This window comes from Phyllostomus hastatus, unplaced genomic scaffold (assembly GCF_019186645.2).
Source record: "Phyllostomus hastatus isolate PE091 unplaced genomic scaffold, TTU_PhHast_1.1 phas_scaffold_93, whole genome shotgun sequence".
In the NCBI taxonomy this organism is placed as follows: Eukaryota; Metazoa; Chordata; class Mammalia; order Chiroptera; family Phyllostomidae; genus Phyllostomus; species Phyllostomus hastatus.
The window spans coordinates 31,752,370-31,766,534 of NW_025334042.1; the positions used below are offsets into that span (position 1 = coordinate 31,752,370).

A 14,165-nucleotide genomic window follows, 5' to 3' on the forward strand; every position below is an offset into this window, starting at 1 on the left:
CACACAGGGTGTAACTGGCTGGCTGCTTTGTCTACAACCAGAAAAACAGTTTATGGTTCTGCAATGCCAGACTCTGTGACCCCTCAGAACACTCTCCCAAGGCCTCCCACCCCAGTATCAGGAGTTGTGAGCAAACACCACTGTCACTGTGGATCAGTGTGGACCCACAGCATCCTGGCCCGCCCTTCTTCTCCACAATGTACTCAAACAGGGGAAGACGGAAGAAGTGCTGCAGTCACTGTATTTTTAAAACCCCTTTGCAAAGACAGCAAGCCCCAATCTCAAATACTCAATAAATAAAGGTTCCAATTCTCAATAAACAAGGAGAAAAGTTCATCTCAGAACAAGCTGTCATTTCACTAAAAAAAAAAAAGCCGAAAAAATGCTAGCGTCAGTATTACGCGCTTCTTGCTTAATATAGCTCCTCTGATTAAGGAGACAGGTTTTATTACAGAACTTGAACTTGTTTCTCTCTCCCACAAATCTCTCTCAGGGCATGTGTTTACCTCTTTCAGGTCCTGCACCACGGCGGTGAGCCTCTCATTCTCTGCCTGCACGTTAGTGACCACAGCCCGGCTCTGCTTCAGTTCGTTCTGCATCTCCAAGATCTTGCCCAGATAGTAAGCTTCCTTCGAGGCGGACTCCTGAAGAAGCGTCTCCTCCCTGGTCTCTCCATCCTCAGCAACTTTCCGGTGGATGGAGAAGGACTGGCCAAAAGCCTGCCGGGTATTTGAAAAGACAAAGAGCGCACAATGAAATGCACCAGAAGAGTGCTATTAAACAGGCTTGGGGAAACGTTTCGCTTTGCTTTGCTTGTGAGAAGAGCTATTATGCAAGGCCTCCAGAAGCAAAAACTACACATTTTACATAACAGTCTAGCAGAGCTCATTGATACTTAAAATAACTCAAATTCAATTAGTATTAAGAAATAAATTGTTTAAACATCTTGCTAAAATATATACATAAGGGGTTAAAGAAAAGCTGAAAAACATTGCTGCTTGCTTTGTTACAAACCCTTTCACATTTGTTACAAACCCTTTTTTTTTTGACAGTTTAGTGCTAATGGCCATATCAAAATTCACATTCTCATTTTCAGTCTAGAAAAATCCCCAAAATATTTTTCAAGAAAGAAAATAATAGTTTTATTAGCTTTCTAATACATCAACAGTAAGGATACACCAATCATAAACAGTACCCTTGAGAGACAAAGTCACTGAACAGCATTCAAATGGCACAGTACCACAAAAAAAAAAAAATCAAAATGTAGTCACTGTAGGGATACAGAATAAGCCAGAAACTAATGAAATTGGTTAACTTCAGGAGGTGAGGGGAGTCGGCAGAAACAATGGGGCAGTGACATGTGACACCAAGGACGAGGGGCGCGCTTTTCTGAGACACCTCTTCACACAGTTCTGACTCAGAACCACAGTGACGTTGCCCATTTCCTCCCGAATAACTGGTTGAAACCACCCTCTCTGTGTCGGGAGAGCCCAAATGGAACCCAAACAACGAATGCACGTGGCCGTACTGCAAACAAACAACATAACTACACTGAAAGGGACAGAGAAGCAAAGGTCTACCCTGAATAATTTTGGAAATCAGTATTTTTGTTATATACCATAAAGCTAAAGACAACAAAACTGTACCCAAACACTACTGTCTAGTTAGTAAATTTGCTTCTCACAGGGATCATGGAGTCACAACTCTGAAACTTATTTACGTGTGAACTACAGTTGGGCAAATGAGTAAACACAATACAGGTAAGAGAAAGCCCGTTTCTCACTGTTGGGGAAAGGAGTTACAAAAAAAGGAAGGGAAGATGTCTAGAAAGAAATGAGTGGTATTGGCTTGTAATGAGAAATATCAGGATGAACTTATACTCTTTACTAGGTAGATATTCATACAGAAAAAGAGATATAGAGGAAGAAAGGGGTTTGTATGTGTGTACGTGCACATTTCCTTACTCTGTCAGCTGACAGGGCATAGAAACAATGCTATGCCAGTAGCAATGAGCATACCTTGCACCCAAATTTTGTCTCTAAATATCAATTTCCAATTTAAAAAACTGGAGGTCTTTCAAGAAATGACCAACTTTGGGGCTAGAACAAAAAGAACTTGGCACATCTTATTGTGCCAAAGAAGAGGTGATAAACTACTTCTTAAAAATGATGGGGATGCCCTGGCCAGGGAGCTCCATTGGTTAGAGTGTCGTCCCAATGCACCACAGTTGGTGGGTTTGGTCCCTGGTCAGGGCACATACAAGAATCAGCCAATGAATGCGTAAATACGTGGGACAACAAAAATCATGTTTCTCTTTCTGTTAAAATCAATAAATGACAAACTGATGGGAATATGTCAAGGGACCCAAGAACCTACCTGAAGGGGCTCCCAGGGGCCAGATCTGGGATAATTTAGGCAACAGAATAAATAATCCTATCCCTGAGTCCACATTGATATACCAACTGAATAAATGAGGGAAGAAGAAATAGCTCTTATAGAATTCTAATTAATAAATGTAGAAGAAATGATGGAAATAAAATACATCAGCATCTGGCAAACACCAAGTAATAACTGTTGCAGGTAAGAATTATCAGGGGAGCCCTAGCTCGTGTGGCTCAGTGGATTGAGAGCCAGCCTGTGAACCAAAAGGCTGCTGGTTTGATTGCCACTCAGGGCACACGCCTGGGTCGTGGGCCAGGTCCCTGGTTGAGGTTGTGAGAGAGGCAACCAATCGATGTTTCTCTCACACATGGATGTTTCTCCCCCTCTTTCTCCCTCCCTTCTCCTCTCTCTGAAAGTAAATAAAATCTTTAAAAAAAAGAATTATGAGTGGAATATAAAATTAATAGGCAAAAAGTATAATGAAAAACAGGTTATCTGCATAGTCTTCAGAAATGTCCACTCAAGATATTTACTAATTCCAATGGGAAAAACAGTAACTTTGCAACAGAGGGACTTGATAGACCTTAACTAAGAGATCAAAAGTTAGATCAGCAACGAGACATGTCGACATTACATACACTTGATACAATAACACCAAAAGGAACACAGCCTCACTTCTGTAGTATTTTTGCCAAAAATGCATAAGCAAATTCTTAGCATGAAAAAAATTAAATAAACCCAGCATGGGACACATTCTATAAAATTATTGGCCAGGGCTCTTCAAAAAGATTAAAGCAAGAAAAATAGAGAAAACTCCTCCAGATGAGGTGCAACTAAGGAGACACAATTAAGTACACTGTAGGATCCTGGACCTACACAAAGACATTAGTAAGACAGCTGGCAAAATTAGAATAGATATGTTATATTGGTTAATATTACTGTATCAGTGTCAATTCTGGTTTCCATAATTACACTATGATTATGTAAGATGTTAACATTTGGGGAAGCCGTGTGAAGGGTACGTGGAATTCAGTGTAGTAGTTTTGCAATGTTTTTCTGTGTCTTGAATTATTTCAAGATAAGTGTAGTTTCTGCCCTACAGGAGTTGATAGATCAGATGAAATACTGGCACACAGGATTAAAATCATACACGTGCTCAGAAAGACACTTGACTTTGGGTGGTGAGTGCACGATGCAGTGTGCAGATGATGCGTTATAGTTGTACTCTTGAAACCTGCATGGTTTTATTAACCAATGGCACCCCAATAAATTCAATAAAAAACTTTAAAGTATCTCTATCAGTAAAAAACATATTATTGTCTTTTTGTCTTAAATAAATAAGGAAAGAAGCATGCATGTGCTTTAGTGCCAAAGGGATTCTATATTCAGTTACAAGTACTATGGCTCTAGATGTAACTTACATTGTTAATACAATTTGAAACTTAGGGTTATAGGAAGTGTATGTGCTTCAACACCAAAGGGATACTATATTCAGTTAGAAGTGCTATGGCTTATGATGTAATTCATGCTATTAATATTTTGAAAATTAAAATGTCATAAAATGATGCTTCTGGGCTATGTAGAGTCCGCAAAGAAATAAAGCTGGAATTAACCTGTGAAACTCAGTTTCACATTTGTTACAAACCTAAAGGCAGAAAAGGCATATGTTAATCATTATAATGGACATCATAAACAGTAGGAGCAGACAGTTTGATTTAGCAATTTTAAAAACAACCTGATACTGTTCTCCAAATTAAACTCATAGAAACAGAAATTTTATAAAATACTGACATGGAAACCCAGGTCTCAATGAACTTTCTTAGACTCCTGACCTGGACCAAAGACAAAAGATGGTTCCTAAGCACCGACTAGGACAGAAGTCTTCCAGGTGTCGATGTTCACCTGTACCGAGTGCAATACTCCTGGTGTTTGGACAGGAAGAAATTCTTACTTGAGTAGCCACATTTCCACATGTGGTAAAAAGCACACTGACTCATGAATAGATGAAAAATTATTTTAGATAGCGATGTTTACTTTGCTTTTCCCTCAGCAATGGTCAGATTCTGTGAGGTCGATTCTGGATTCACTACCCATTAAAAAGCCTGTGGAGGGGAAGGGTCTGGAAGCACGGCTCCCCACAGGACATGGTGAAGTCTTCAGCTCACCAGGGCAAAGGAACCCTGATTCTATAGCCAAGTATTAGTACAATTTAAAACGAGCATGAACTGTGTGTCAAGCACCTCAGCTAGCTTCTTTTTCACAACTACTTTCCCACTTCTGTGTAACAGAGAATTCCACGGGGCCATTTTCCTTACCCTGCCTGAGGAAAATCAATAGACACAGGCAGTGTCTGGCTCCCATGTGATTCTCAGCACACAGGCCACGGTCTCCTGGCAGCAAAAACAACCCCTACAGTGTTAACAGCAAGTGAATATCTCCATCCACCTTGATGTAAAGTTTTTAAAATTGCACTCTGGATCCAGCACCAGAGGAAATTTTAAAACTTCAGATATATACATAAAATGGGTTTTCAAAAAGGTGTCAAAAATGGAAATTTCAAATATAAAAATTTTAATGAATCCTTAATTCATATTTATTGCATCTTAGAAACTTTAGCTGAACATATGGGTTTCCAAAAGCAGTCATTATTTTTATAAAGAACTTGGTCTTTCACTGGACCTGATTTTAAAACCAATGAAAGGATGCAGGGTTATCTGAGGCTATTTTTAATTAAAATAGAAAAATAACACCAATTCTGCACAGGCTACATACAGATAGATGCCCAGTGGTCAGCATATCCAAATCCACTGAGAATTAACACTAGTCAGAAATTACCCTCACTTTAAAGAGAGGGTGAAGGAAAAAAAACCCCTACTTTACCTGATTCCTAATTGTCAGTAACTAAAAGGGGGCGGGGCGGCCAACTGACATCTACCACTTGGTTAATCCTGAAAACTGATTTGCCAGGCCCGCCTGGCTTTGCCAGCGCCTCCCCCTCCGTCACCATTCCAAGTGCATCCTGACAATGCTGGGCCCAAGAGAAAAGAAACGATCCTTTTCAAGGCTGCATCCTTGGCAGGAATCACAAGACTAGCTTCGATGTCTATATATAGGCAAACCTAGGGTAGTCGTGCTTCTGGTTATGTGTTGTCCAGACAGCAAATTCCTTTCAGACACTGATCATTTCATGGTAATTTTTATTTAAAATTAATTGAGGTAAACTAATATTTCTGTACAATTTTAAAATGTATTATGATTTCTCATCATGTATGCAGCTAAAATATACAATATTGCCTTTAATATATTCCACTGCAATGCATCACAGTTGCTGTAAATCATGTGGAGGATAAGCCCAATGAGTTATGTAACAAGTACCCTGGTTTTCTCACTCCACTCACACGACTTCTTAATCCAAAGCAAACTGATTAGTTTTTACCTTCATGTTCAGGACAATACATTAACTGTTAAGCAAAATTTTCATACTTATTATCCTTCATAATATGAAAGATAAAAAAAGAAAAGTTTAGCTAGTATATTTAATAATATCATTATCTTTAAAATATGTGTTCTTGGTTATAGAACTTTCATTCTTTCATCTTAAAAACTGTGGCAGAACTGTGTACTAGGTCACACAAAGACATTACACAAATATTTTTTATTTGAAATACTAAAATTCATTCCTTCATTTGTTCATTCATTCAACAAGTATTTTACGGAGAACTCTAACGGGTACTGCATTAGACACTTAGGATTCCACAATGCTCTAGAAGAAAATCTCTGCTGTTGGGAGTATTCTGGTGGAATATAAAAAAATCAGTAAGTGGCAAAGTGTTGGAAAAGTTCTACAAAGAAAATGAAAGCCAGGATAAGAGCATAGAGTAGCACTGCCAATGAAACTTTCTGTGATGTGTCTGTGTTGTCCAATATGGTGACACCAGCCACAAGTGGCTACTGAGCTCTGGAAATGTGACTAGTGTGACCAAAAACCTGAATTTTTAATTTCATGTAATTAATTTTAATTGTCCCATGTGGCTAGCGGCTAGCATTTTGCATAGTGCAGGAATAGAGAGTAAGACAGGTGCTCAGAGAGGGAGTTTCCGTCAGAGAGGACAGTCACAGAGATACATACCTCCGATCCCATACTGAACAAAGGAGGGAGTGGGCTGGAACTTGACTTTCCCCCAGAGGAGCAAGCCTCAATTTAAGTGTTGCTAAGCAAGGATTACAGCATAGCCATGGTGTCTCTTAAAGACTATCCGTGGCAGTTCTTTCAAGTCTCTACTCTAGCACTTTAAGATCTGAGTGCCCCAGGGAATATGTAGGCATGATCTCACGTGTAGAAAGTAAAGGACTGGCACACTTACACCGTGGAATACTACTCAGCCATAAAAAGGAGGAAATCTTACTCTTTGCAACAGCATGAAGGGACCTAGAGAGCATTATGCTAAGTGAAATAAACCATTAGAGAAAGATAAATACCACATGATCTCACTCGTATGTGGAATCTAAGGAACAAAATAAACTATTAAGCAAAATAGTGACAGACTCCCAGAGAGCAGGCTGACAGCTGTGGGGGGTGGGGCTTGGTGGGGGTTTGAGGGATTGAGTAAAAAAGAAAAAAAAGAAAAACTCATGGACAACGGTGTGGTAATTGTGGGGTGGAAGAGGGTAGAGGGTGGTGACAGAAAGTAAAGGGGGGATAAAGGGTGATGACGGAGACTTGACTAGGGGTGGTAAACACACAATACAGTGTACAGATGATGTGTTTGTAGAAACCTGCATCATTTTGTTAACCAGTGTCACACCAATAAATTCAATAAAAAGAAAAAAAGTGTTAAGACAACCACAGTCCCCTAAGTGTTGTATATGGTCAATCTTATTTGTGATGGTTCACTTTCAGCCTCCTTTTTTGGCTGGATTAAAAGCTGGTCTCTTATGACAGCTGCCAAGCAAATTACAGAGAACTTAAGAATCAGCATAAGGAGCCCTGGCTGGCATGGTTCAGTTGGTTGGGCATCGTCCTCCAAAGCAAAGGGTCATGGTTTGATTCCCAGTCAGGGCACATGCCTGGGCTATGGGTTCGGTCCCTGGTGGGTACGTATACAAGAGGCAACCAATTGATGTTTCTCTCTTACATTCATGTTTCTCTCCCTCTCTTTCTCCTTCCCCTCCCTCTAAAAATAAATATAATCTTTTTTAAAAAAGAATCAATATAAGGAAAAAATGTGTGTTCAGCAAGCAATCTCAAAAGATCTGTCCAGAAACAAAATGAAAATGCACGTTGTGAGTATTATAACCAGAAAGAAATTCTTCAGCTTTTTTATAGATTCTGTTTTTTGAACAAAACATGTATAAAATATAGGTAAAATATTTTTTCTGGGTCTTGTCCAATGAGTATCTTTATCATTACAGTTCAGGTAAAAGAAAATTAACTTAAGTCATCATATTCTGGGTTTCCAAGTATAAAAAAAATAAATTTCGCATTCTTTTTCCCAATTCAAACCAATCCCTAGTTTAAAAAAAAATCTTTTTTGCTAACTTCTCTTCAACAAACATTTATTGAATGCCTACATATTTAGGTACCAAATCATTGGAATGTAAAGGCCTCATCACATTGCATGAAGAAATCAGTTGGTTTTATTTATATGCAGGTTTGTATAAAAATAAGTCTATCCCTTTAAAGAACAAATTGTGAAGCCATTCATTCAATTCAGCTTAAGAAAATGAACTGAAACCAGCTCAGGCAGAATAACCTCATTCCAATCCCCCTGGATGAGCGGGGTCCCCCAAAGGAAATTATTCTAGTTCAGGGCTCGGAAAAGGAAAGCCTTGTTTCAGAAGAAAGAACCGTAGAAAGGAGGTTTTCATTCAGGAAAAAGATTGTTTCACTCTATTCCCAGAAAATAAACACACTAGGCTTATTTGAAACCTAAAAAAAAAAGTAACAGAAGAATGTTCCTGATCTTTCAGTTATTAACAAAAAAGCAGTACTGACATGGAGTTATCGACATGGCCTGATTTTCTTAAAACTCATTTGTGACTAGGATGTAAGAGAATAGCTCAAGTGACTTTTATTATTAACCAAGTAAGAAAAAAATGTTTCTTGGACATATAGTTTCCTTTGCTCTGTATATGCACTTACCATACATTCTTGTTGGTTAAGAAAGTGAATGAACTGGGTTTTTTTTTAATTTTTAAAAATGTTTGTTGATTTTAGAGAAAGAGAAACATTAATTGGTTGTCTCCCATACATGTCCTGACTGGGGATCAAACCTGCAACGTTTGGATGCACAGGATGACGCTCCAACCAACGAAACCACACCAGCCAGGACTGAACTATTACGTTTTGAGTATGTTCTCCTGTCCTCACGTGAAGTAATGTGATCGTTCACTTGAGTTTTTAAAAATCACCACAGCCTAAAAATACTATCTATAATAACAAATAACATTATTCCCTATTTTGCATGTAAGTTTCAGTAACCTGCCAGAGTCACCAGCTGGGATGTGGCACAGCTGGGATTCCAACCCCAGAGCCCACGCATCAACTATTCCACACTGTATATTGCAGAAGCAGAACTGCAGCAGGAAATCAGAAATGAGAAACCTCATGAGAAGCAATAATAAGATCATATGAAACTTCTGCTGTGACCTTTTAGGAAGTCAGGTGATACAGAAGTAGTTGAAGTAGAAAAGGGTATGAGCTTGTTCAAGCTGCGCTAGAGCGGAACCATCATGTAGTGAGCCCCGCCCCAGGTTGCTGTTGTGGAAGGGACTGCGAGCTGTCTACACAATCATCAACTCCTCGCTCGTCCTTATTAAGAAATGTTGATGTCATTTGGGATGACAGTGTCCCCAAGCTTAAAGACTACTTTTCCTAAACTCCTCGGCTCCTAGGGGAGTTCAAGGAATTATAAACAGAAGTTCAGCAGATGGAAGCCAGGGAAGCTCTTTCAAAGGAGGCCAAGTCAGTTTAGAGACAGGCACTTTTGACATCCCATTTTCTTCCCCCTCGGAACTTGGATGAGATGACTGGAACACTAGGAGTATCTTGTGGCCATGAGGGGAGTTCTGGCACGTAAGCCAGCACGAGAGACGGCAGAGAAGACTGTGAGAAGGAGCCCCGGTCCTTCGTGATCATGAACTTCCATACCAGCCCTGACTACTTACCTCTGGACTTCTTTTATGTTTAAGCCAGCTCTATTGGAGTTTTTTGTAAAACATGACTGAATCCGAACCCTAAACGATGTAGAGTTTTATATAATTTTTTAACTCTTAACTATCCTCAATACTTTCTTGCCAGAAATTCACAAGAATTTTTTTGCACCCCCCACCCCCTCCCCAGACCTAATTCTTAATGAATTTTGTTCTAATTCACAATTACTTCCCCTCTGCCTTGCATTTATTCTTCTCTGCAACTCATCTCTACTGTGTTGACCTTTCACAGAGATCGCAGCCTATCAGTATTAACAGGAAAAAATAGGAATATCAATCAAGGTGGAAATGAACAGTAGATGCAATCATCAATAGCTCAGCCTGAGTTGCCAGAGGGAAAGAAGATCAACAGAAATTAAAGTGAAGAACCTTGTCTAGAATCACAGGTCCAGTAAGTGATGAAACCAGGGCACAAACCTCAAGACTCCTTTGTGATGCTGGTCTTAAAGAAAACCAACAACTGATACTGAAGTGGCAAGAAGGAGGTAGAAGGAGCTTCCCGTTGAAGGCGACAGGTATGGCAGAGGCCTTAGAGAGAGGAGGAAGGAGGTCAACGGTTCTTACTGACGGATCATCAGAAGCCGTGAGAGCGTGTGACCATTTTAAGAAAAGCAGATCTTGGTGTAGTGCACAGAACTAAAGGCAAAGTGTGAAACAAGTAAGTAAGCATAGAAGGGCCTCTCAACCATCAACAAAAGGAATATGGGAGTGGGGAAACAGAGCAGCAGGAGCACCCAGGTATAAATCAGGGTGTCCAGACTGTCCAAGTGCACAATTGCTGTTTTTTATTACCAAATAATGCATCATCCTAACCCTGACCATGGAGGATGGTCAGGCTCCCCATGATTTTTTTTCTAGTATTTTTGAAGCATTTATTAACACATGTTACTCTTATAATCATACCCTCAAATCTATTTAAAAGTCTGTGAGAATTTTAAGGGTATTTGGTCTTCTCTCCAAAATCATCATTATAAAGGAAAAAGAAATATGATGCATAGTTGTTACTTGGAGATTTATATGAGAGAATTATAGCTAGATGATACAGGTGAAAGCTAGACATAACACCCAGAACTTGGAGACACCAAGACTATAAATCTCAACCCATACTGGGGTAAAGGACCTTTTCTGTCTCATGACTGATCTGTATCTTTTTCATCATTAAAGTTTTCTAACTAGTTTGAAATAAATGACCATGAAGGTTAATCCTATCTTTTGGAGAACACAGTCATTACCTTTGAAGCTACACATACTAATTGGCTGTCAAAGAAGCTGTCTTCAACTCTCTATATGGAATGTCCTTGGTAAAGTATTTAAATTCTTTTGTCAGTTAAAAAAAAAAACAGTAAGAGTTTTGGCTTCCCCCTTTGGGTCTGATTATAATAATTTGATCACCTTAAGCCGATTCTTTTCCTCAAGCCAATATTAATATAAGTTTTTTTCCCACAGGCCCCAACATACCACCCCTATCTCTTACCCAGTCAATGCCTTTAAGGAAGAAATGAGAAGTGGAATTTGGAATGAAAACATGAAAGACAGAAGTAAAATCAGACGAAAAAAAGGATGCTTTGCTTTGCTTTGAATAACTGATGGCTTTCCCTGAGATGAGTAAGTGTGGCTGGTAAACTTCTGATGTCTGGTTTTATGTGACATGGTTGGCCTGATAGATGTTATTTACCCCTCAACCCACCTCCTACTGTTTGATTGTACGCCTCACCACCATTCTGACTTGCCTTTGCATCCCGTTTCAATAGGGCAGGGGTGGGGAGGAGGTGGAAAAAGAAGAGGGAAAAATGAGAGAACACAAAAAGCTAGTCAGCAGTGGGGTGAGGCTAAGAAGGCGAGGTTGTTTTCTTCACACATTATTTGGTCATTTTTTTAACTGACAATCAAAATATCTTTTTCAGTCTACATCAGATGTCCCCACATCAAAAAAGCAATTGCAAACCAACAGAATATAAATGTCACTGGACTCTCTCTCAGGGTTACTCCTCATTAAAGGCAAACTCCAACTCCAAGTTCTAACTCCATATCCTCCACAAGCTCCTCTCCGGTCTGTGACTGAATTCCTGAGGTAAAACTGAACCTACAGACAACACTTTTCCTATCACACTTCTCGAGGAAATAAAAATTATAAACTTGAAAATAACTTTCACTTGGCTTTAGTTAAAATTGAACACAGAACTCATGGATGATGAAGGTAGTGTGAAACTTCAAGAAAAAATAACTTTGACACACATTACTTAGGGTATAGGGTCAAAACTATGATGAGCTGAGAAGTACTTTCATTTGGTGGTCCTAAAAGCACACTAGACAAAGAACACTTAAGCAACAGGAACAAGTTTCTGCTTTAAGTTTAAATGTACACATGTTCTGTCTCTTGTCAAACTACTCAGTAGCTCTAACATGTTGGGTAAGTAATGTCAGGGAACCTCTGTGATGCGTGATTTCAAACTACAAAGGCTCTGGCCTGCAACCTTAAGACTATGTATGTTTTAGCCCTGACCGGTATAGCTCAGTTGGTTGGGCATCATTCCACAAAGTAAAAGGTCACCAGTTCAATTCCTGGTCAGGGCACATGCCTGGGTTGCAGGCCAGTCCCTGGTCAGGGCACATGCAAAAGGCAACCAATCGATGTTTCTCTCACACATTGATATTTCTCTCTCTTTATTCCCCCCTTCCTCTCTAAGAATAAATAAAATATTTTTTTTAAAGATTTTATTTATTTATTTTTAGAGAGGGAAGGGAGGGAGGGAGAGAGAGGGTGGGGGGGAGAGAGAGAGAGAGAGAGAGAGAGAGAGAGAGAGAGACAATGTGCGGTTGCTGGGGGTTATGGCCTGCAACCCAGGCATGTACCCTGGCTGGGAATCGAACCTGGGACACTTTGGTTCCCAGCCCGTGCTCAATCCACTGAGCTATGCCAGCCAGGGCTTATAAAATATTTTTTAAAAGACTATGTATGTTTTAGAAAACTAGATTTCTCAGAATGTGTATCATAGACAAAGGATCATTTACACAGAGTTGTAAACTGTTTGGCATTGAAAATTGGTTTGGCTCACCTACTTTGTTATAATTAACCTGATGGCTGTGACTCACCAATATTGTTATAATGCACCTCACCCATATGCAAACTAAGCAGAGTCTCATGCTAGTCAGGAAAAATATCTAATGTAGACTCACATACTAAGATATTTTTCTCCCACTTAGACAGTAAAACAAAATAGCATTTATAGCACATTCATTTTCAAGACCTCAATGCATGATGTCACTCTTCCATACGCTTGTCAAACTGTTTACCCAGGTGAGCAACATATTGTTCTCATACGAGAGCTGTTTGCCCAGATGAGAAAACTGTTTGTCTTAATAAATTGATTTGAAAGAATTTCCTAAAGCAAACAGTGAAGTTATTCATTAATTTACTGTCTGGTCTTCCTGGACAAGAATTCCCTGGGGTAAAGAGTTAAGTCATGCTGACACTGGTGGGCTCAGTTCTGGTATCTCCCACTCCCCATGTGAATAAACAATGGTTAAAGAGAAAAAAAAACTGACCGAAATAAAGGAATGTTCAAGCATAGAATTTTAGAGGTTGGCCAGTCATCTCAGCTCATACATTCACTGTAGAAGGAACTGCAGCCCAGAGAGTTTTAATAACCTGACTAAATTCACACAGCCAGTTAGTGAGAGAGTGAACAACATAATCTAGATGTTTTGCTCTGAATCCAATGTTCTTTTGATTACATGACTCACCTTCTGTGTTGAAACAGTCCTTTAAATACAGCAAAACATAATCTTGTATAACACCTATAAATGATTCCCAGGCTTGGAAGCAGCTCCACTAATGTAATACAGAAATTTAATGAAAGAAACATTTGCAAAGTTGTCAATTCATACATCTCACATGCTTCACAATGAAGAAATTCAGAAATGAATATGAAGTCCTGTTCATTTTACATTTATTTTATATTATTAAAGACCTTACTTACACTTTGACAAAAAATGTCCATTCTCCCATTTGTTTTTCTGCACTTTATATTTAGAAGTTATTAACATGAACCCTCAAGTCAACTTGAACTAGTAAAGAACTCTGACTCCAATAAAGTATTCCAAGTAAAGTACTCCAATGTCACAATCATCATCAAGGAAATACTTTATAAAGATGTAATTACTTTCTGCTGTTTGTTTTTATGGCTATTAGTCATCCAGAAAGTGTCTAATTTATACAGTGAAACCAAAAGTCCTTATGATTTTGATTAAATTTAGCTTTAAATCCTAGCTCTAGAAATCATCTCTCTTTCCCTCTCTCTCTCTCATGTATATGTACGTGTGTGTGAGGTCTGTCCAGAAGAAGTCCAGCTATTGTCAATATAACGAGAATGGTTTGAGTGACATCAATATAACCTGGCAGTCAAGGAGACTGGACTGGAATGTGCATGTGTGAACAATGATGACGTCACTGTACTAATCACTGGGGGCTGTAGACACCAATGAGTGAGCCCCATGTACTATGTGCCCATCGTATTTAAAATGACTGAGTAGAGAAAAGAATCTACATCAAATTTTGTGTTGAGCTGATA

General features: G+C 39.2%; 1 protein-coding gene across 4 annotated transcripts in view; it reads right to left on the bottom strand.

Moving 5' to 3' along the window:
• BICD1 (BICD cargo adaptor 1) overlaps positions 1-14,165 on the bottom strand; it is a 174,662-nt gene that overhangs the window by 94,050 nt on the left and 66,447 nt on the right. For all 4 annotated transcript variants that reach the window (XM_045829546.1, XM_045829545.1, XM_045829549.1 and 1 more), the window contains exon 2: positions 507-719. In XM_045829546.1, the coding sequence (XP_045685502.1) occupies positions 507-719 (213 nt within the window). The remainder of the gene's footprint in view (positions 1-506; positions 720-14,165) is intronic.